Below are 22,658 nucleotides of genomic sequence, written 5' to 3' on the forward strand. Positions count from 1 at the left end.
AACACCAGAGTAGCCAATAAGGCCATTGGAACACCTACCTCCCGAATACACTTCTGTATCCAAGGCATCCCAGGAAAGCCTGAAATGGCGGCAGTTCTCCCAAGGAGCAGATTGTCCCAAAAGAAAGCGTAACCCTAGGAGTCTGTGAAACACATCTGCTCCTTCTAAAAGAAAATGCTGGGGCACCTGACTGGCTCAGTCGGTTGAACGTCCGACTTCCGTGATCTCGCAGTTTCTGAGTTTGAGCCCCACATCGGGCTCTCCGCTGTCAGCCTGTCAGCGCAGATCCTCTGTCCCCGTTTCGGCCCCTCTCCCACTTGCGTCCTCCCAAAAATAAATGAGTGTTTTTTAATTAAAAAAAAGAAGAAAGAAAGAAAACACTTTATTGGGCCCCCTCTCCTGTTCCTGATGCCGCCTGGCTCACCGTGGAAATGCTACCCTCGGGTGGGGAGAATGCAGGTGCTCAGCCCTGAGCCCCAAGGGAGAAAGCAGGGTGCGGGGCAGACACTCACGCTGGCAGGCGTGGGGCTGGGGCGGCTGTGACACCCAGCGTCCCTCCTCGAGGCCACATAGCAGGGGCCCTGGCGGGAACGCACTCCAGTAGCCCCGGAGGCATCGCAGCTGGCACCGCTGGATGGCGGATCCCCCGGGGCCCGCGGCTCGCTCACACAGGATCGCTCCACCGGCCACATCCGACGTGTTGAACGGTAGCGGGCACTGGGGGCCTAGAAGCAAAGAGGGCCACTGTGGGTGCCACTCGCACAAGGGGGGCCTGACGTCTCCCCTTTCGCCCTTTCCCAGCCTTGACCTCCCGGGGCCCCCTCCCTCCCCGCCCTCCTCTCGGGTGAGCCCATCCTCCTGCTTTAACAGACTCCTGAGCACACCCTCTCCCACATCTTCGTGTCCAGCTTGGGTCCCCGCAGCTCCTTCCCATCTGGACATCCAGTTGCCAGGGGGCCTCTCCACCCCAGAGCCAGCACACCCGACCTCCTCGCCTGCGGCCGCGTCTCCCCCAGCTTCGGTGTCCCGAGCTCCACCCATGACGAACCCCAGTTGTCCCAAGCCACACATGTGGCAGCACCTTAGATGGTCCCGTCCCCTCTGCCGCAGACCAGCGAGGGCTGCAGATCACCTGTCCCGACTTTTCATCTCCGTGCACTTCCTTCCTTTAGGGTCAGCCACCGGTTCCCAAACTGCTACCTACGGAAGCTTCTGCACCAGGCTCCCCGCCTCCGGGATCAGACAACCCATCCAGTCCCTGCTGTCAGCACAGAAGCTGCAGCGAAGCTGGACAGGGCTCTCGACTGCCCTGAGGGCCACTGACCCACCATTCCCTCTCCTCTCCTCTCCTCCCCTCCCCCCTCCTCTCATCTCTTCTCCTCCTGCCGCTCTACCTTCGCGGGTCTCCCCTTCCCTGAACGTCCCATGCCCTCTGCCTGCCCAGCTGCCTAGAATATTCCTTTTTTTCAAGCCTCCATCATCAACTCAACATCTCCTGCCTTCTACACCTTCTGCGGTTCCCCAGGGCGAACTTAGCGAGCTCTCGGGCCTCCTGCTGCGGACCTCCATGCTGTCAGTCATTCAAGACTAATCATGTGCACGCTGGTCTCCCCGCTGCACGGAGCCAGGGAGGAAAGAGGGCGCCCCTCCCTGTTCACCCAGAACACAAGCTCCAGGAATGTACGTTAAATAAGTGGCTGAACGAGTAAACGAAAGAACAGACACACTCAGTGGGATCATTGAGCGCCCTATAGCGAGTTAATTAACTTCTCTGTGACTCCGTTTTCTCACCCATAAAATGGTGAGGACAGCGATATTGCCTACCTCCGAAGGATGGTGTGAATCAAGATGCGTTAAGGGACATAAAGAGCTTAGAGGAGTTACTGGCACATGACAGACAAATAGTCATTAATGTGAGTCCTGATGATGATGATGACGATGATTGTTAACAACAAGAACACATCATCGCCTGCACTGGGAATTTCAGGATGTGAATTAACCCTTTCAGAGCAAGGAAACAGCTCTTGGTGTATTACAAGGGTAAGCTTCCTACACCCGTGATGTCTGATATCTACCATGAATTGTAGAGCTTGTGAAACTCTGTCATGATTGACACTTAATTTACCTTCCTCAAAACAAGCCTATGAAGTTGGCAGCTGTGGCATTTTCATCCTCCTTTTATAGATGAAGAAATGGAAGTCTAGAGACACAGGGCCAGGACTTGGGCACAGGTCCTTTGAAACTAACCGCTACCCTAGCAGGCAAGGGCCACACTTCCCCTTAGCCTGGTGCTGTTTATTTTTTCAAATATTTTTTTAATGTTTATTTATTTTGAGAGAGAGAGACAGAGCACGAGACCAGGGGAGGGGCACAGAGAGAGGGAGACGCAGAAGCTGAAGCAGGCTCCAGGCTCCGAGCTGTCAGCACAGAGCCCGACGTGGGGCTCGAACCCACGGACCGTGAGATCACGACCTGAGCCCAAGACGGACGCTTGACCGATGGAGCCACCCCGGAGCCCCAGCCTGGTGCTGTTTAGAGAGGGGGATACACCCATCCACTTGTAGACACGAGTGTTGGCGTCATGGGAATCATCTGAAACCACATCCCTCCAGCCCTTCCCTGTCTCCCCCCCAACCTGCCCTGTCCTGGTGCCTCAAGAGTCCTCCCCAGCCTGCGTAAGGGAAGAGATGAGTGGCACACCCACCCAGCAGCCCAGGGGAGCCCCTCGGGGGTCACAGCTTACTTTCACAGGCTGGCTGGCGCCCAGCCTCGCGGGTCCCAGGCACCTCTTCTCCGGTGGCGAGGACACACCAGCAGCTGCCCTGGGCCGGGTCGCAGCGCACGGGGGAAGAGCGTCCATCCTCTTCCCCACAGGCTGGGGTAGAGCTCGAGCTGGCTCTCCTGGGGAGGACTCCACTCGGGAGCACGTCACAGAGGCTCGGGCCTGGACACAAAGACAAGCCAAATGGGCCCGTGGCCCACAGAGGTGCCTCCACCCACCGCCACCTGTCACACCCACCTGCAGGGCCCTCCAGGGTCTGGGGTGCTGGACTAGGACAGGCCAAAGACGGCACCCCGCCCAAATCCAGACTCCCCTACAAGCGCGCGCGCACACACACACACACACACACACACACACACACTCTCTGCCCTCCAGGAACTTCGTGTCTTTAAGGAGATTTAGGGAGGGAGGAAGGGATTGTGGCTGAGAGTGATGGGGGGACCACAGGCCATGAGCAGGGCAGTTTGGGAACCCGCAGAAAGGCACGGCGCTCAGCTCTGGAAGGGAGGCCGCGAAGGCGTCTGGAGGGACTGACACGTGATCCGTGTAGGAAGCGGGGGTGGGGAGGGGACTGAAGCAGAATGCACGTGAAGGCCCGGAGGGAAGCCAGCGTCCCCCTTCTTGAAAAGTCTGGCTGTAGTTTACAACACCCGGGTCCTGAGCGCGAGAGATGATGAGATAAGAAAAGCAAAGAGAGGAGCGGGAGCCCGACACGCAGGGGCCGATGGGCCACGGGGAGGAGCCTGGGCCCCGAGGACCCTGGAGGAGGCAGAGCACATTGGCACTTGGGGGACACCCTGGTGACTTCGGTGCGGAACCCAGGCTGCGGGGCTGAGGCGGGGTGGGGGTGGCAAGGGGCGAGGCAGGGGCTGGTTGTGGCCTCAGCGCCACTTTAATGGGGACCAGAGCCGGTTTGCATGTCTTGGTTACAAAGCACAGCCCACTCCCTGCCACGCGTGTCTTTCTCAAGAACCCACGGAGGTGAGGGCCTACTGCCCCTATTTTACAGATGAGAAAACTGAGGCCCAGGGAGGCCAGAGGCTCCCACAGCTCTGGAAGCAGCAGAGCGGGGAGCTGGAGGCAGCACTCATGGCGGGGCTGGGGCAGGGGGAGGGGTAGCTACTCACACGGGGCGCTGCTGTTGGTGGCCAGAGGCAGGCCCGCTCCCGAGGCTGGGTCCACACACCAGGCGCCGGTCTCCGACTCCTGCAGCCTGGCAAACTCTCCTGTCTGAGACAAAGCCGAGCTCATGTCTTCACCCCAGGGAAGACGTTTTTGCAGCCCACAGGTCGGTGGGCAGATGTCCAGAATGTCCCTTGCCGAAACCACCGGGGACGGTTTCACCAAACAGAGAGAGGCGAGGCGGAGAAGACGCTATCCTGGTCCAGACCCTTTACATCCGCTCCTTAATTGATGGTTACCACAACCCCATGAGGCCAGGCCCACAGCGTTCTCATTTTCGGGTGGGGGAAACTGAGGCTCAGAGAGGGGAGGAGACAGAGCAACGTCCCATAGGGAGAGAATGGTGGGGCCGGGCTGGGTCTAAACCCATCCGGCCCCAAAGCCCAGCCACTGTCCTGAACCAAGCTCCCCCCAGGTCCAGAAATGATTTTCAGCACGCATCCCTAGAAGGAAGGGGACCTTTGGCACCTGTAACAGACAATGAGGGGATCAGTAGAAGACAGCTACCCAGACCTTATCTGGCCAGGCCCGTCTCTCCCAGACTGTCCTGGGACCACCTGGGGAACACAGAGCAAGGCCAGTGGGGCCTCAGTTTCCCCGCTAAAAAAAAAGAGGCAGGACTAGATTGATGTTTGCACACACTCCTTCTAGGAACTCTTGGTGGTAGAAAGTGTTACATCTCCTGCATCTGTAACGGAAAACCCTAAGAGGAAGCAGGGTGCTGGAGAAAACCAGCAGCCCCAAGCTACCTGTCACTGGTTCCCTGAGCTTCTGTTGGCTGCTTTTCACATCATACTCTGCTGTGCCTTGTTCACAGGCAAGAAATGACAGTAATAACACTCGACATTCACAGGGAACATGACCACAAGGGCCACTCTGTGTGAATCACCCCCACTCCCAGGGTGTCACTGCGTCCCTAGGAGGCAGGGACCCTGCTGTCCCCATTCTACCCAGAGAGGCCCAGAGAAATCAGATGATATGCCCCTGGTTACATGCCTTGTAATCCAAACAGGTAAGATTCAAAGCCAAGTGAAAGGTTTGAGAAAATGTTATGGGACAAAGGCTTCAAATTGAGAACTTTCTAGCGAGACAGGAAACCATCAAAACCCTAGAGAAGAAAGCAGGAAAAAACCTCTCTGACCTCAGCCGCAGAAATTTCTTACTTGACACATCTCCAAAGGCAAAGGAATTAAAAGCAAAAATGAACTATTGGGACCTCATGAAGATAAAAAGCTTCTGCACTGCAAAGGAAACAATCAACAAAACTAAAAGGCAACTGACGGAATGGGAAAAGATATTTGCAAATGACATATCGGACAAAGGGCTAGTATCCAAAATCTATGAAGAACTCACCAAACTCCACACCCGAAAAACAAATCATCCAGTGAAGAAATGGGCAGAAAACATGAATAGACACTTCTCTAAAGAAGACATCCGGATGGCCAACAGGCACATGAAAAGATGCTCAACGTCGCTCCTCATCAGGGAAATACAAATCAAAACCACACTCAGATATCACCTCATGCCAGTCAGAGTGGCCAAAATGAACAAATCAGGAGACTATAGATGCTGGAGAGGATGTGGAGAAACGGGAACCCTCTTGCACTGTTGGTGGGAATGCAAACTGGTGCAGCCGCTCTGGAAAACTGTGGAGGTTCCTCAAAAAATTAAAAACAGATCTACCCTATGACCCAGCAATAGCACTGCTAGGAATTTACCCAAGGGATAGAAAAGTGCTGACACATAGGGGCACTTGTACCCCAATGTTTATAGCAGCACTCTCAACAGCAGCCAAATTATGGAAAGAGCCTAAATGTCCATCAACTGACGAATGGATAAAGAAATTGTGGTTTATATACACAATGGAATACCACGTGGCAATGAGAAAGGATGAAATCTGGCCTTTTGTAGCAACGTGGATGGAACTGGAGAGTGTTATGCTAAGTGAAATAAGTCTTACAGAGAAAGTGAAATAAGTCATACATATGTTTTCACTCTTATGTGGATCCTGAGAAACTTAACAGAAGACCATGGGGAAGGGGAAGGAAAAAAAAAAAAGAGAAGGTGGGAGCCAAAACATAGAGACTCTTAAAAACTGAGAATAAACTGATGGTTGATGGGAGTGGGAGGGAGGGGAAGGGGGGTGATGGATACTGAGGAGGGCACCTGTTGGGATGAGCCCTGGGTGTTGTATGGAAACCAATTTGACAATAAATTTCATATGAAATTAACTAATTAATGAAATTAAATAAATAAAATGTGTGGCATTAATAAAAAAATTGAGAACATTCTAGTCGTTAACTTAACCTTTCCTAGGGACTTGGGTCAAAGGCACAGCTACCCAGTTTGGGTTGTGGAAGGCTTGGGTCCTGTTCCCTAGCACCTGGGGCCTCCACAGGAGGCAGGCCGGGAGACCACCTGATCACAGCCTGCTCAGAATCACTATTCCCTCTGTCAGAAACTGTGGTCTCCACCTCACCCTCTGTGCCAACAGAGGCCGGTACCCAGGACAATGGAACAGACTTCCATTCCAGCCATCGGGGGTTGTTAGCCAAGATAAAAGGCTAAAGAGGCCAATTTCTCTACAAAAATCAGTAATAACTGGGGTCCATCGTCACAGTTCCAAACAGCAACAATAATAAAGAATAATAATAAGGAAACTTTTGCTCAGTGATTTGTAGTCATCTCGCTTTCAGAAACTTCTAGGGGCCGAGCAGAGATTGCCATCACTCGGCATGTAAGTGGTTAAGACTCCAGCAAGAATCCTTCCTTCGGGGGCTTTTTACATCAGTTCTGCACCCATCCAGCAATGTAAAGCAGGTAACAGTCTAATGCCTCCCATTTATATGAAGAAACAGATATACTGGCCATACAATGTGGCCAGGATGACTTTAGGGTAAATATGTCACCAGCTATAGACATGCAGATTTATTCTGCAAAGAAATGGAAAGTATTTCCTTGGGGCCTCCGAACAATCCTAGCACTAGGCAGGATAAAAGTGTGGCCCAATCTTAGGGTAAGATAAAGCAAACTGGAGCACAGAGAAGGTAAGCAAATTGCCCAAGGTCACACAGCCAGGGTCTGTCAGGGTAAAGAATGACCTAGGAGTTTTTAAGTGAAACAAGTATACTGAGAACTAGAAAAATCATCCCCAGTGTACATGAGAAAGCTCTGGCTGCCCTCCTCAAACCATCCCTGTGCTCTCAGAGCCTTACCTCTAGGCAGGTTGGGATGAACAGGTCTCTTGGAGATGGGTTTCCCTGGGACCCAGCCTGTTTCCAACTGGAAAGCAGCCCACTGGTTCGAGATGCCTCACAGGCGGTGGGGCCTGAGGAAGAGGAGGGGAGTTCTTAACAGACTGGCCGTGGGAGAGCAGGGAGCCCAGATGGGCCTGGGGGGTGGGGGTCAGAGGCTTGAGTCAGGGTAGAAGGAGGTGTCCTGCACAGACAGAGGGAGCCTCAGAGGAGGATCAGGCCACGGTTCAGGGACAGAGACCCACATGCGGAGAGGCCGGTCCGTAGGGCAAGTGTGAGACAGTTGTCAAAACTGGAAGAGTGAATGAAAATGCCCGGGAGCAGGTGGGAGGAGGGGACCCCGGGCTCTTTCACCGTCACTGGGGACTCTCTGCACCTAGGAAGCGAGGTGCACAGAACACGAAGGACCAAGATCATGAGAGTCGTCCAGACTTGGGAATGCGGGAAAGCATGGCCTGGCTGCCCTCGGGGGCTGGACTGTGGGCGCTTGGGGGCTGACCCACGAGCATCCCCAAGGTGGGGTGACAACAACGGCTGGACCAGCCTAGAACAAACATGACAGCGACTATACACAGGGTCAGGCGGGACAGTTCCTCGGGCTTCACTTACACGGGGGGATCTGGGAGGAGCGGGCAGTCAGCGAGGCAGGGACGTACTCTCCCCTCCTGTCCACACACCAGCAGTACCCTGGGAAAGAGCCGCGGGTCAGAGGTTCAGGAAGTGCGCTGGGGGACTCGCCCCCAGGGGTCTCGCACAAAACTCTCCTTCTGTGCACCCACAGCAGGGCCAGCAGGTTCCCATCTGTCCCCCCTGCCCACCATGTGCACAATCACACACCCCAATCCCCCCAGCAACCACGCACTTGACCTTCAGGCTGGCAGGTCACAACTTCCATCGCACAAATGGCACAAAGTCCAGAGAAACTAAGGGATTTGTCACCAGCTGCCAGAGGGGCCCAGAGTCCAGCTCACTGGCCCCAGTGCAAAGCCCTTTCCTCTAAATGAAAAGGAGGGTGTCACTCCACCCCTCGTGGTGTCCATCCCGCTCACCAGTCCTGGCGTGGCATTGCACAGGCTCCCAACGTCCCCACGCGTCGCACTGGGGCACGTAAGGGCCGGGCCGCAGAAGGGCGGATGCTCGCGTGGAATCATCTCCCCGGAGAAAGGCGCGTCTTTGATAGAAGTCAAGGGCTGGAGTCAGGAGAGAGGGGAGCAGAAACGTGAGCCGGAAGGCTGGAAAAGCCTCAGCAGTGTGGGCTCAGCCGCTGACAGGCCCCACGCACATTCTTGCTCCAACGTGAGGAGGCCTTCTTACTGATGTGACAAACAGTGCCTCCCAAAACAGGACAGAGGCTCCTTAAACAGTGGAGAGGCACTCATCAGGCTGCCCTTCAAAAATAAAAATGTAGGGGTGCCTGGGGTGGCCCAGTTGGTTAAGCATCTGACTCTTGATTTCGGCTCGGGTCATGATCTCAGCGTTCGTGAGATCGAGCCCCAAGGTGGGCTCCACATGCTGGGGGAGGAGCTTACTTAAGAGCATGCGTTCTCTGTCTCTCAGATAGATAGATAGATAGAAAGATAGATAGATGTAGGCTGCAGTCTGAAGGAATCACTGCTGGCCTCTTTCGAATCACTTTCATACGAGGCCGTTTAGGTCGGTGAGATGTCCTCTGGCCCATGAAAGGGGAGACCCGTAGACAGCACTTATTCAACATGTCCTACAACAGCAGGCACAATCCGAATATAGGTTTTAGCTGATGAATCCTCATGGCAACCCTCTACAAGAGGTCACATCACCCCATCTGATGGGCACAGAACAGGTGGATCACGTAGCCTACCCCAGCCCCACGGCCGGGAAGTGGACGGAGTGGCTCTGAACACGAGAGGTCAGGGGGTGACACCCACCACGCTCCCACAATTTAGTGCTCCGGCCCCTCGAAGGCTTTGTTCCCCACAAAATCGGGTCCGGTCTTCACAACAGCCCAGGTCGTCTGCACTGTCACCCCAGGGTGCGGGACGGGCTCGGTGGGGCAGGCGAAATGACTCGCCGACGGTCACCCTGCCATCAGACTGTGCCCGTCCTCCGTGCTCGGCGTCCCCTGCCCTGCCTGGCTGTCCCTCACCGCACTTTCCACTACTGACATACTAGACATTGTATGTGTTTGCTTCGTCCCCTCCATGCCAGCGCTTACGCCCTTTAGTGCAAAGATTTGTGCTCATTTTGTGTGCAGAGCTGTGTCTGCCTCATAGAAAGCACTCAAAAAATATTTGTTGAAGCTCAGGAAACAACAGATGTTGGCGAGGATGCGGAGAAAGGGGATCTCTTTTGCACTGGTGGTGGGAATGCAAACCGGTGCAGCCGCTCTGGAGAAGAGTACGGAGGTTCCCCCCAAAATTAAAAATAGAACTACCCGACCCACCCAGCAATTGCACTACCAGGAATTTATCCCAAGGATACAACAATGCTGATTCAAAGGGGCACAAGCACCCCAATGTTTATAGCAGCACTATCGACAACAGCCAGACTATGGAAAGAGTCCAAATATCCCCCGACTGATGAATGGATAAAGATGTGGTTTATATAGAGTGGAATATTACTCGGCCACCAAAAAGAATGAAATCTTGCCATTTGCAACAATGTGGATGGAACCAGAGTGTATCGTGCTAAGCGAAATCAGTCAGAGAAAGACAGATATCACAGGATTTCACTCATATGTGGAATTTAAGAAACAAAACAGATGAACATAGGGGAAGGGAAGGAAACCTAAGATAAAAAGACAGAGGGAGGCAAACCACAAGAGACTCTTAAATGCAGAGAACAAACTGAGGGCTGATGGAGGCGGGGGCGGTTGGGGTAAATGGGCGACAGACATTAAGGAGGGCACTTTTTGGGATGAGCACTGAGTGTCATATGTAAGAGATGAATCACCTGGGTTCTACTCCTGAAGCCATTATTACACTGTACGTAAACTAACTTGAATTTAAGGTTTTTAAAAAAAAAAAAAATAAAGAAATATTTGTTGAGTGGAAAAGAAGAAATGCAGGCATGGAAGGGGTGGGAGGGCGGGCGGGGGGTGAGACAGACGCTAGCGGGCCTGGGTCTCCCAGCGCTCCCTCCCCAGTGTGATTTGCCCCCCAGCGCCATTTCCCTCCTGAGCAGCCAGGAACTGTCCCCTGGACCCCTTCTCAGGTCTGACCCCCTCCACCTCCTCTCCCTTCCTGCTGGCGCTCAGGGTGGGCTTGTGGGGTACAGGGTTGTGGGTGACACAGGGTCACATCACCCAACTTGCTCCTCTCAGAGACGGGCTCACGGCTCCCCAGGGGGGACCCCAGCAGCCCACGGTCAGATCCCCTCAGGAGACCAGGACCCCAGAAAGCGGCCTAGTGCACGGGATGGGGCTCGGGAGCCGATGAGCCTCTGCCTGAATCCTGGCACAGCCCCTCTTGGTTATCGTGAGTGATCTTCGGGGTCATGAGTGAGATCCCCAACCTCTTTGAGCCTCAGTTTCCCCATTGATGAATTGGCTCTAATACCCCACAGGGTAAGCGTGACATTTAGATCACGAGAACTTGAGCACCGAGCTCATGCCAAGAGCAGCTGGGTAAAAATGACTCCCACGTCTCTCCCTCACCCTCCTTGGACCCGAGGACACGACTGCCGTGTCCTGTTGGCCCAAGACACTCCATGACCCTTCATCTCTGTCTGTCCTGGGCTTTCAATCCCCAGATTCTCCAGGACAGGAGGGCTACACACGAAGAGCTTCCTCGCCTGTGCAAGAGTAGAGACGCCTCTTCTCATCTCGAGGGATTCGAGAAAAAAGTGCACCCTTGCTTCTTCCCTACAGACCCTTCCTCTTTTCACTACCGCCTCAGACATGCAAAATCAGAGCGTGTGGCTGCGGGGGTGGGGGGGTGGTGGGGGGGGCAGTGACTTCCTTAACTTGACTTCTGAAGTCAAGTTCAGCCAGCTCACCATTCAGTAACGAAATTTCTATGGCGCCAACGACTTTTTCTCCCCTTCTCTAACCAGGGGCCACAACTGCAGGAACATCAACCCCACGTATCCATCTGATGACATCAAGTCTGTCCAGGAACAAAATTGAAAAACAAAAACAAAAACAAAAACCCGGTTTCTTGCCAAAAGTAGAAATCCCCAAGTCCCCGAGGAACAGAGACAAGAAGTGTCTGGGCATGGGGGAGGGGAGGAGACGGAGGAGAAAGAAAGAGGTGACGAAAGAAGCAAGAAGGACTGTTTAGCAACATTTAGCAGGCTCCCACTGTCTGTCGGGCACTGCGCCCGGACAGGGGACATAACGATGAGTGAGACGCGGTGCCTCATCTTCCAGAAGAGACAACTGGTGTGGAAGAGAGGCAGGAACCAAACATGGCACTTGGGCGAGTCCCACTGGGGTGCAGAGAACAAAAACACCTGAGCCCCCGTCCCCAGGGGGCAGCAGACATCCCTGAAGGGAGAAGCAGGGGGGCCCTGGCCTGCAGGATGGGGGACTCTCGTCTCGGCACAGATGTTATCACGGGAAGCACGGCTTTGCTGTGGTGCGACCGGAACCCAGAAAATCCCAGGTGGGGAATGCGCTGAGATCTTCTGACCGGGAGCAGGGAGCCCGGGATGCTGGGAGGACAGGAACCGTCAGCCCCTGCCCAGTTGGGGCGGGGTCAGAGAGAGACCTGGGGGAGCCGTCGGACCCTCCCTCTGGCGAGGCTGCGGGCGGTGGAGGAAGGGCAGGGCGTCCGGGACCAGCCAGACGCAGGCTCCGGGCACCAGGGATCGGCTGGGCAGGGGACAGAGGCTCGCGGTCCAAACCATCCAGGCTCCGCTGGTTGTGAGCTGGGTCAGCTGGGGCAGGTGAACTTGGGCCTGAGAAGCACCACGGATGGTGGCTGCAGCGCTGTTCTCGTGGAAGCGCTGGAGCATGACATGCAAAGGGCCGGCCGTCTACTCAGCACAGGCAGCGCCTGGCCAGCGGTGGGTTTCAAGTAATGTTGAGCCACCATCACAGGCTAGAGCGCTGTCGGCCCTCCGAGCGTATCTCTGTCACATGCAGGCAGTAAGCCCTGCTCTCTGGAGCCCCCGTCAGATTTAGCTGAGACCACACGTGGAAGGTGCCCGAAACCCACTCATTTCTTGGTAATAAATGTTCCTCTCCTTTGTCCCCAGTGGAAGTGGAGGGAAGCTTCGGAACAGGCCGCGAGCATTTCGGGTGGGGGCCCCTCACGTTCTAGCAAGTACGTGTGGCTGCCTGCTGGGCTATGGGCACCATCTTCAATATGCGGCATGGGGACCCGCGCCCAAGTGGCTGTGCCGGCAGATTCGGGAATACAGTGGAGAGCGGTGCACCATTCTAGCTTTGCCTGGGACACAAACCCACCTTGCCTTTGCTTTCCCAGGGACCCACCAGCCTGGGGAAACCAAGGCCAAAGTTCTGAGGACTGAAGAGCCACGAACTCAAGCCCTTGCTTCCCCAACGAGATGGACCAAGAAACCAGAAGTACAGGAGACTCACTGGACTGAGCTGCCAGACGAATGGCGTAATCGCCCCCGCTCAGAAACTTCTCTGAGAAGGTGGCCCGGGAGGGAGAGAGCTGAGGAAGGGAGAGCTCCTCATCAGTCAGCAGGATTCCTTTGGCTGCTAGGAAACTCTCCCCCAGAGGGAACCAGGAACTGTTGGAAGCCAAGACAATGTCTTCTGTTTCCTTAATGAACTGCAGGACACGAAACTTCACCTCCTCACAAGAGCCAGGACCTAGGGGAATAAAGACATCGTGGCTGAACGCTTTGACCACCCTCACCCCCCCAGAGGCGCGTGCGCATACACGCATGCACACATTTCTGCCACAGCTGTTTCCTTCACCCAGCTCTTTTTACGGCCTGGAATGTTCCTTGTGTTTCGTTTCACTCAACATTTATGGAGAACCTACTGTGTAAGAAGGTGAGCAATAGCTAATGTCTACTCTACACCAGCCATCGTACTAAGCACATGTACACAGACGATCCAATTGAATCTATACAACAGCCCAATAAGATACTATTCTTATCTGTGTGTTAGAGATGAGAAACTGAGGCATGGAGAAGTCATATCACTTAAACTTAAAGTCACGTAGGCTCCATCCTAGCTAGCAAGTAGTTGATTCAGATTTCTCATCTAGTCAGTATAACTCTAGAACCAGAGATCTGGACTAGCTGCCTCCTATGGAAGGATGGACAGGGATGGATGGATGGGTGGATGGATGGAGGAGTAGATAAATGGATGGGTGGATGGATGGATGGATGGATGGATGGATGGATGGATGGATGAGTAGATAAATGGATGGGTGGATGGATGGATGGATGGATGGATGGATGGATGAGTGGATGGATGGATGGATGGATTTCAAAGGTTGAAAGGAGGCATTATAGGTCAGTAGAGAGATACTCTTTTAAAGAGAAAAGAGCATGGCTCTCACAGACTTCTGGATTCAAATGTCAGCTTGATCACTTATCAGCTGTGTAATTTTGGATGATGTGCTTAACTCTTCTGAGCTTCAGTCTTGTGATCTGTGAAAAGGGGATGATTGGGGCATCTCCCTCAGAGGGTCTTTAAAATTATCCTATGAGGTGCTGCATCTGAAATATTCGGCACAGTGTCTGGCCCATGTTGTCCTTGAAATTGTCACTATTAACAAAAACCACACTGGCCATATTTATTTCAACCTGTCACTTTGTGACTTCAACAGGAAATGTGTTCATTGGGTTCTTTTGAGAGCACAGAATCAGCAGAAACCCTTGACTTCTGGGATGTGAAGACATTATTGCTTTCTGTGGGTGTTGCTGATCAAATAATCTCTTCTGTCAATCCCAGGGATTGAGAATAGCTGAAGCAAAAACTCCCATTTGAAAATCTATGCTTGCTATCCATTTCTTCCAAAAAAAGTATGAATATTCTGTAACTGGATATATGACTGTTTTTTTTTTCTTTTTGACACGTAAGACCTTTTAAAATCTGGCCCAAATGTACCTGTAGCTTCTTCCATCACTCCCTCCCAAGTCCCCTCCCTTCCTAACACACTGACCTACCCCCACCACCCCATTCCCAACAAAGCGGACCCTTTTCAGCGGCCCTAACCTCGAACATGCTATTTCCCCTGTCAGGAAGGGCCCGGCCCCCTTTTTAAGCTGGGCAAACATCCTTCGCAATCCAGAAGCTGAGTCCATGCCAATCTTTACCCAGTTTCCCAGCCAGGGAGTTAGCTCCAGTCTCTGGGCATCCTCCATGACATGGTGACATGTCAGTTTCCCCCAACCGGTTCCTGAGCCCCTCCAAGTATACACCACACCTTTCTCATGACTGTCTTCCCATCATACAGCACAGTGTATACAGCAGTTGTCCATAATTGCACATTAAATAAAGAGAGCGAAATTCCAAAGCGGCCAGAGATTATGCTATGGACAGGACCGGACCTCATGCCCCTGGAGGCAGGTATCATCCCCCCTGCTTACGGTCACTGGTCACTGGCTACTGGTCACTGTATTACTCACCGTCCGTTGTACTAATACAGCCATTTATGAAGGACCTTCTATGTACCAGACCTGGCACTTCACATCGAGTACCTTGTACGATTCTCACAACGACCTTGGAGGTAGTTATCCATCCTAACTCAAATTCACAGATTAAACCAACAGTGTGACTGTGGCCACAGAGGGGTAGGTAGTGGAAACAGGGCTCAAGACTCTGGTAGAACTAGCACCGTGGCCTCGAGACCAGTCCTTCCTCAGGCTTTAGGGAGCATCGGAGCCCCCTGGGGGCTTGTAGAGATGCAGGCATAGATTCAGCAGGTGGGTTCAAAGATTCCAAATTTCTCACAGCTCCCCGAAGTGATGTTAATGCTACTGAACCACGCCTGGGATATCAAGGCTCGGAGCCCATGGTCGCCACACCCTTTTGATAATACGCCCTATCAACAAGGGTTTGAACATGTGCCCCCAAAATGCATATTTCTGTATTTGTAAAGCGAAACACACATACAACTGTATTAATACACTAGGTACGTTTTTCTTCAGCTGTTCATAACATGTAATTGCGAAACCAAAAATAGGACTTTAGAAGGAAAAGAACAAACACGGCATACAGGTGGACGTTCTAATCTTTGCTTCCTGGCGGTTTATCTTGTATCTTGGTCTACCCTCCACACCTCTTGGGACTCACTGCAAAGGCCAGCATATTCTCAGCCCAGTTTTGATGCTTTGCCCAGCACTCAGGCCAAGGTGAGCAAACCTAGCTACCAACGTGACAAGGTGCTTTTGGCCTCAGCAATCAGGCGCAAAAATTGGATGCAAAGAGGTCTAAGTTTATAAAGCATCTGAAATTATAGGAATGTGCCTGTATAGGCGTGACCATTGGTATAGAGACTCTCAAAATCTGAATAAGACTTTTTATACAATAGGCATGCCGACATCTGTGTGTGACTTGGGAGGGGTCAGCCTGTTGCTGGGACCTGACACTTCAGGGGAGAATCCCAGTCGTGGATGGCAGGGGCGGGCCGGGGGGCAGGACACTCCTGGTCTCACCACGTGTTCCTATGATCGAACATCCTAAAATCTCACTTTCTGCTCAAGCCTACACTCTGGCTAATGTCAACATCGTCTGATTAATTTCAGCATTAGCCAGAAAGGCGTGGACAATGTTGAACATTGCAAAGAATGGATTGAGAGATGTCTTTGGGCTTGAACAGCTGTACTGTTACCTGTAATACCTAGCAACTGCTGGCTACGGAGGTTCTCATTTGATAATAACAGTGCTAGAGAGCCAAAGCATAAGAGACTCTTAAAAACTGAGAGTTGATGGGGGGTGGGAGGGAGGGGAGGGTGGGTGATGGGTATTGAGGAGGGCACCTTTTGGGATGAGCACTGGGTGTTGTATGGAAACCAATTTGATAATAAATTTCATATATTGGAAAAAAATAACAGTGCTGAATCCGCCTTGTTCTTTCCAGCTGCTGGTGTGGCCACTTGGTAATGAGCCATTTGAAGTTCGGACAGAGTCAGCCTCATTTTGCATCTGCCTCATACACCACAGCTTTCCTCTAAGTCCACCTGCCACAGAGCCGAACTTACAGACCTCCTTCAGCTGTTCTCCAATTAGTCCTATAACGAAACCCCTCAAGTGAAGTAAAGGCACTTCGTGAGGTCTGGAGGACCTAGCAGTGTCTTTGTAAGGAGGATCATAATCCATGTTGGTTAATCCAATGGTGGTGCACCTAATTTAGGAGAGATTACTCAAGTGTTAGCCATAGTGGGCAAGAGCCAGGTCATACCCACGTGACAGGCTTCATCGGTCCTGAGATCATGCTTTGCACACAGACGACATTCAATTAAAATCTGAGGCACTGATTTAAATAATCGATCATATGAACATTAAAAATGAACTACATTGGGGTGCCTCAATGGCTCAGTCGGTTGAGCGTCCGACTTCGGCTCAGGTCATGATCTCACAGTTCCTGAGTTCGAGCCCCGCGTCGGGCTCTGTGCTGATGGCTCAGAGCCTGGGGCCTGCTTCGGATTCTGTGTCTCCCTCACTCTCTGCCCCTCCCCCACTCATGCTCTGTGTCTCTGTGTCTCTGAAAAATAAACAAATGTAAAAAAAAATTTTTTTAATAAAAATAAAAATGAACTACATTGGGGCGCCTGGGTGGCTCAGTCGGTTAAGCGTCAGAGTTTCGGCTCAGGTCGTGATCTCACAGCTCGTGAGTTCAAACCCTCCGTCGGGCTCTGCGCTGACAGCTCAGAACCTGAAGCCTGCTTTGGATTCTTCGTCTCCCTCTTTCTCTGCCCCTCCCCTGCTCATGCTCTGTTTCTCTCTTTCTCAAAAATAAATAAACGTTTTAAAAACATGAACTACATTAACTTCACCAACACCCAACTGTGTGAATGTGGGGAAGTCACTTCGTTTCTATGAGCGTTGGCGTTCTGGTCTGAACGTTCGCATCCCCCCTCTCCCCCAAATGTATTGTATTGAAGCCCTGACCCCTAAAGTGATGGTACTTGGAGGTGGGACCCTTGGGAGGTGATTAGGTTTCAAAGAGGTCATGAGGGTGGGGCCCTCTGGATGGGATTAGTGTCTTTATAAAAAGAGCACTTTCTCTCTGCCATGTGAATACACAGTTCCTTCTGCAATGCAGGAAGACAGCTCTCAGCAGGAACGGAATCAGCCAGCACCTTGATCTTGGACTTCCACTCCCCCAGAGCTATGGGAAATGCCTGTTGGTTAAGCCTCCTAGCCTACAGTACTCTTGCAGCAGCCCGAGCCGACTAATGCATCCGCGTGCCTCGAGCATTGAAGGGACATATACCTGTCCGTATCTGATCTCCACTCCAGCTCAGACACTCAGTACACGCCTACCAGACATCTTTTTTATAAAGGCACAAATTCAGCTCTCCACGGGGTGTAACTCACATGCTGGGACCTTGCTTGGCTCTGTCCGGGTGCTTTCCAGTTCTTGACCAGCCTCATTCACACACCAGCAGCTCCGAAGGTCAAGGTGTGCCAGAGGAGTGCTGAAGTCTGAGTAGGGCCCTGGGTACCAGCTGAGCTGGCCATTCAGGATCTGCCAAAAGACGGAGGGCTCCAGGAGGACGTTCCCTCCAGGCTGGGTCAGGTTCCCTTCCATCACTGCTAGTGGGACGTCTGGGAAAGAAGGGTATCTCTCCAGCCCTGGGAAGATGCCCTGTTGGCCGGCCTCATACAGACTCTGAATAAAGAGACGAAAGCTTCTGGAAGCTGCTTCTTTATAGCTCATGATCTTCATGAGCAGCTCGGCAGGGGTCAGCTCCCGGCCACCGTTGTTCTGAGCTGCCCATCGTTCGTACCACTCGAAGGCCTGCTCTGGGGGCCCGTCGCATTGCACGGGCCTCCACTGCCCACCGGTGCCGCACTGCGGGATGTAGATGCTGGCGAAGGTGGGCAGCAGGCTGGAGTCAGAGCCCAGAGCTCGCACTGTGCGCAGAAAGGCCTGCTCGGCCTGTAACTGACAGGCGGTGGGGCCTGGGAGGAACAAGGAGGAGGTATGTCAGGTAAAGAAGTGCGGGGAGCCCACGAGGCCAAGATGCAAACCCCTGACGGTCCAAGCCCCATCTGAAACCTTATACGGCCACAGAAATCCCATCAGCCTCAAATCTGTAAATAACATCTAGACAGAGTGCATCCCCGTCACTGAAACGGCACTGTTGAGACTGTTGTCTGCTCTGCAGAAACCTATGGGGCAGCCCCTGAAAAGCCAAATGAGTCTCCCTATTCAATCCCGGGAATGGTTAACAGTATCGACCCGCTTCTGGACAATCTTTACGTTAAGTGGCAGTTTTCGCCGCTGCAGAAGTCGGGGCTTACGCGACAATAGAATTCACTTTTTCCGTAATGCGCTGAGTCGGGGCCCCACAAATCAGGGTTTGTGGACTGAACACGCAACAGACTCACATTGCTTGGGTTCTCCAAGTACGCTTCGAGTTCCAGGAATAGGCTGACCCTCACGGTCAACGCAGTAACACTCAGAGCCGAAGCACTGGACGGGGAGGAAATGCCCCTCGCTGGTGCAAGAAGGGACCAACAGCCTGGACCCCGCGGGCTGGCTGCCCTCGAGGGTTTGCATGCGGGCCCTCTGCTTCTCACACTCTGTGGGACACCGGGGGCGTCCGCCTCTAACCCTGGAGCCAGAAAGTTCTTTGCCCCGGGAATCCACACACCAGCACTCCCCGGCAAAGCACTGCACGTCCTCGTAGTCTCCTTCCGCCGAGCACAGTGGGACGAAAAGGCTGCCCGGCGTCTGCCCGCAGCCCTGGGAGCTGAGCACCATTTCCATCACGTCACCTAAGTCCTTCGCTATGTCTTCGGGCACAGAAATGGCATGCTGCAAGAAGAGAGGGAATTCTGGAAGCTCCAGGAGAGACGCAAGGAATGCCAGGGCGTTCTGGTTCTCTTGTAAGTTGATCTCAAAGCCAAAGCTGCCCACCATCGGCCTGTTCCTAGCAGCTCCCTTCACAGAGGCTTCGGGGGGGTCTGCGGCAGGATTTGAATCCAGTCCCAAGGAGAAAGCCTTGGCAGCTAGGTCGGTCCCTCCGTTCTGGAAGCCCGGGAGACCAAACTGCCGGAAAAATTGACTGAAGTTAAATGTGCCTTTTGTGCCAAGGGCTCCAGACAAGTTGAACTGGCCAACATTCACCAAAAATTTCCCTCCAAAGAGGTTTTGCTGGAGTCGCTTTGGGTCCATGGTAAACTGAAGGGCAAGACGAGCCAGCTCTCGGGAGGGAAAAATCGCTCCAATGGCTTCTCTGAGGAGAGTTTCTGAGGCAGAAAACTGTTTACCCTGCCCTTCTCCCATCGGGTGGAGAATCCCAGAGTCCACAAAGAGCTCCTTCACCAAGGGCGGGCAGGATGTGGCAAATCTGGCTACTTTCTGGGAGACCCGTCTTCCCTCGGGAGCCAAGAACAAGCCGTGCTGGCTGAAATAGCCTGAGGGCCCAAAGTGTAGTCTAGACAGGGCCTGCCTCCTCTCAGAGGCGCAGGATTGGTCTTCAGCTGCACAAGACAGAGCAAACGGGAGAAATGGTTTTAACATCAACAAATACTCCTGAGACAACCCCCCAGATCCTTCTCGAAGTAAGATGTCCAACAGTTCAGTCAAGAACACCTACGTTTTGTACCTCTGTCTTCCCTGCCTTTTTATTTATTTTTTTCTTTCCCCCAAGCAGTGTCTGTGGCAGCCGTTTGGGGGAATGAATGTTCCAGGTGACGTGACTTCCCTTCCTACCTTTCACGGGAGGGTGACCCCCTTGTGAGTCAAGGCTCGTTGGTGCCCGCCCACTTTCGGAAAAGCTGACCAAATGCATGCCCCAGATGTACTGGGCTGAACGGTGTCCTCCCATCCTCCTCAAGCCCAATGTTCACGTCCACTGAGGACCTCAGAACATGACATCACTTGACAGTAGGGTCTTTGCCGGTGCTATCGGTTAAAATGAGGTCACACTGAACTGGGGCGAGCCCTAACTCCAATGATGGATGTGCTCGTAAGACGGCCACGTGAAGATGGGGTCGGAATGTCAAAAGAATGCCAAAAAAGAATACCAAAAGCCAAAGAAAGTCAAGGTCGCTGGAAGCCCCCGGAAACTGGACAGAACAAAGATACATCCTTCTCTAGAGCTTTCAGAGAGAGCCCAGCCCTGCTAAGACCTCAGTTATAGATGTCTGGCCTCTGGACTGGGAGGGGATAAATTTCTATCGGATGAAGCCACCGAGTTTGTGGTAATTTGTGACGGCAGCCCTCGGGAACTCATACACCAACAAATTCCTATTTGTTTTCGTTTTATTTTTTTAAACACATTTTTAATGTTTACTTATTTTTGAGAGATAAGAGAGACAGAGTGGGAATGGGAGAGGGGCAGAGAGAGAGGGAGACACAGAATCCGAAGCAGGCTCCAGGCTCCGAGCCGTCAGCACGCAGCCCGATGCGGGGCTCGAACCCACCACCGGCGAGATCATGACCCGAGTTGAAGTCAGTCGTTTAACCGACTGAGCCACCCAGGAACCCTATTTCCCATTTGTTTTGTAATGAAAAAAATTTTTTTCCAGCATTCTCTTGTTGGAATTTTTAATGGACTTTAATGCTTCATTATTTGCTCTTCGTGCGGCTGCCTAATCCCTCCTTGTGGGTAGGCTTGTCTAGGCTAACTAATTGATAGTCTCTTTGAAGATAAGAACCATACTTTAAATGCCATGAGTATTTCCTATAATAAGAAACATTTCCTAGGTTGTAATATCTAATATTATAACATACTATAGGAAATATATTTCCCAAAATATAATACAGTAATGTCTATGCAGCAAACACACTTAGCACATTTTTCTAGCCTTCCTGATCTTTCCTTGAAATTATTAATTAAAGGGTGATCAACTCAGTCAACTCCATGCCTGGTCAGGTCATTCAGTCTGAATATTCTAGTGGACAGTAATCACATTAAGAAAAAAGGCCTTAAATTCAAATTCCAAGTGTCTCTGTCACTCGGGTGGAATGAACTAGGCTCCACGTTTCTCTGTAAAACCATAAATCTCAGCAGTCCTTCTCAACCACCCACCCACCCACCGCCAACTTAATTCTTTTCCTTCGGTTCACGCGGATGCCAAAAAGGAAGTCAGCCAATTTCCCTCTGTCACCAGGCAACAGAGAAAGAACTGGAACTTGTAGTCGGAGAGAGAAAAAATACTGGCAACATCAGAACCCGTAACACATTCCTCAACCAGGCATGGCTTCCTTGAATGGAAGGTATTACAGGAAGGTATGGAAGAAATAAAGTTCACTGCTGTGCTTATTCTGTTTCGACATGGAGAGCATATCCCTTCCGTTCATTTGTTATGTTGTGTTACCAGGGCAAAAAGAAAAAAATGCAGATCTCAGCTCCATGTGGCATTCGTTTCCACGGAAATAGGACTGATACGCCAGAGAGGAAAAAATAAAAATATATGATGCACGCATTTGGTAGCATTCTGGTTTTAATTTGGAAAACCATAGTTCTTTGTGTCCACCTGGAAACTGGAGGGCACCATACTCTCTAGGTTTTAAGACAACGACAATGTAATCATAAATACCCTCAGGGCAGCGCTTGAAATTTTTCTTCTTCTAGATTCCCACGCTTAGTAGACTGAATACTACCAAATGCCGAGCAGAATACTCAAAACGTGAAGCTGGAGAAATCGATGACTTAACAGGAATTACTGAATGAACACGAATGCTCATCTGTGTCAAGGCTATAAAAAGACCTGCCCTCCTCCTTCACTGAGACCTTGCGGGATCCATCCAGCTCACCCAAGTGGGAAGCCTACAAGCGCTCCTGGATTTCTCCATCCCCCTCACCCCTTACTCCCTTCAGGGTCTCAGTGGTAAAATGGAATGGCCTCACTGGAGGGCCTTGTGACGTTTCGCAAGTCCACACCCTTCTCCCCAGACCACTGCTGCTACTTCAGTGTTGGTCCCTGTACCAAGTTGAATCGGGTCTCCTCAAAATGCACATCCTTCCTGGAAACCTCAGAATGTGACCTTATTCAGAAATAGGGTCACTGGAGACATAATTAGTTAAGGCGAGGTCATACTAGGGTAGAGCGGGCTCTTAAGTTTATATTACCGGTGTCGTCGTAGGAAGAGAGGAAGAGACACAGAGGCAGACACAGAGGGAAGACAGCCATGTGACGACAGAGGCAGAATTTGGGGCCACGTTGCCACAAACCAAGGAATGCCAAAGATTGTCGGCAACTATCACAAGCCAGGAAAAAGGCCAGGAGGCCTTTTTCTTATTCTGCCCTGGAGCCTTCAGAGAGGGAACATGAGCCCAGTGACACTTTGACTTCGGACTTCTAGGCTCCAGAACTATTGTTCTAAGCCCCTGAATTTGCGCTCATTCGTCAC

At 52.1% G+C, this 22,658-nt stretch overlaps 1 protein-coding gene across 1 annotated transcript in view; it reads right to left on the reverse strand.

Moving 5' to 3' along the window:
- Nucleotides 1-22,658, reverse strand: part of TG (thyroglobulin) — a 254,316-nt gene that overhangs the window by 216,641 nt on the left and 15,017 nt on the right. Inside the window, exons 9-17 of the mRNA XM_086695581.1 lie at nt 18,683-19,780; nt 17,666-18,253; nt 12,740-12,979; nt 8,268-8,408; nt 7,828-7,905; nt 7,180-7,292; nt 3,910-4,012; nt 2,744-2,944; nt 513-725 (exon numbers count right to left, since the gene is read on the reverse strand). Of these exons, the coding sequence (XP_086551707.1) occupies nt 513-725; nt 2,744-2,944; nt 3,910-4,012; nt 7,180-7,292; nt 7,828-7,905; nt 8,268-8,408; nt 12,740-12,979; nt 17,666-18,253; nt 18,683-19,780 (2,775 nt within the window). The remainder of the gene's footprint in view (nt 1-512; nt 726-2,743; nt 2,945-3,909; nt 4,013-7,179; nt 7,293-7,827; nt 7,906-8,267; nt 8,409-12,739; nt 12,980-17,665; nt 18,254-18,682; nt 19,781-22,658) is intronic.

This window comes from Puma concolor, chromosome F2, assembly GCF_028749965.1.
Source record: "Puma concolor isolate L17-30 chromosome F2, mPumCon1.1.hap2, whole genome shotgun sequence".
Classification (NCBI taxonomy): domain Eukaryota; kingdom Metazoa; phylum Chordata; class Mammalia; order Carnivora; family Felidae; genus Puma; species Puma concolor.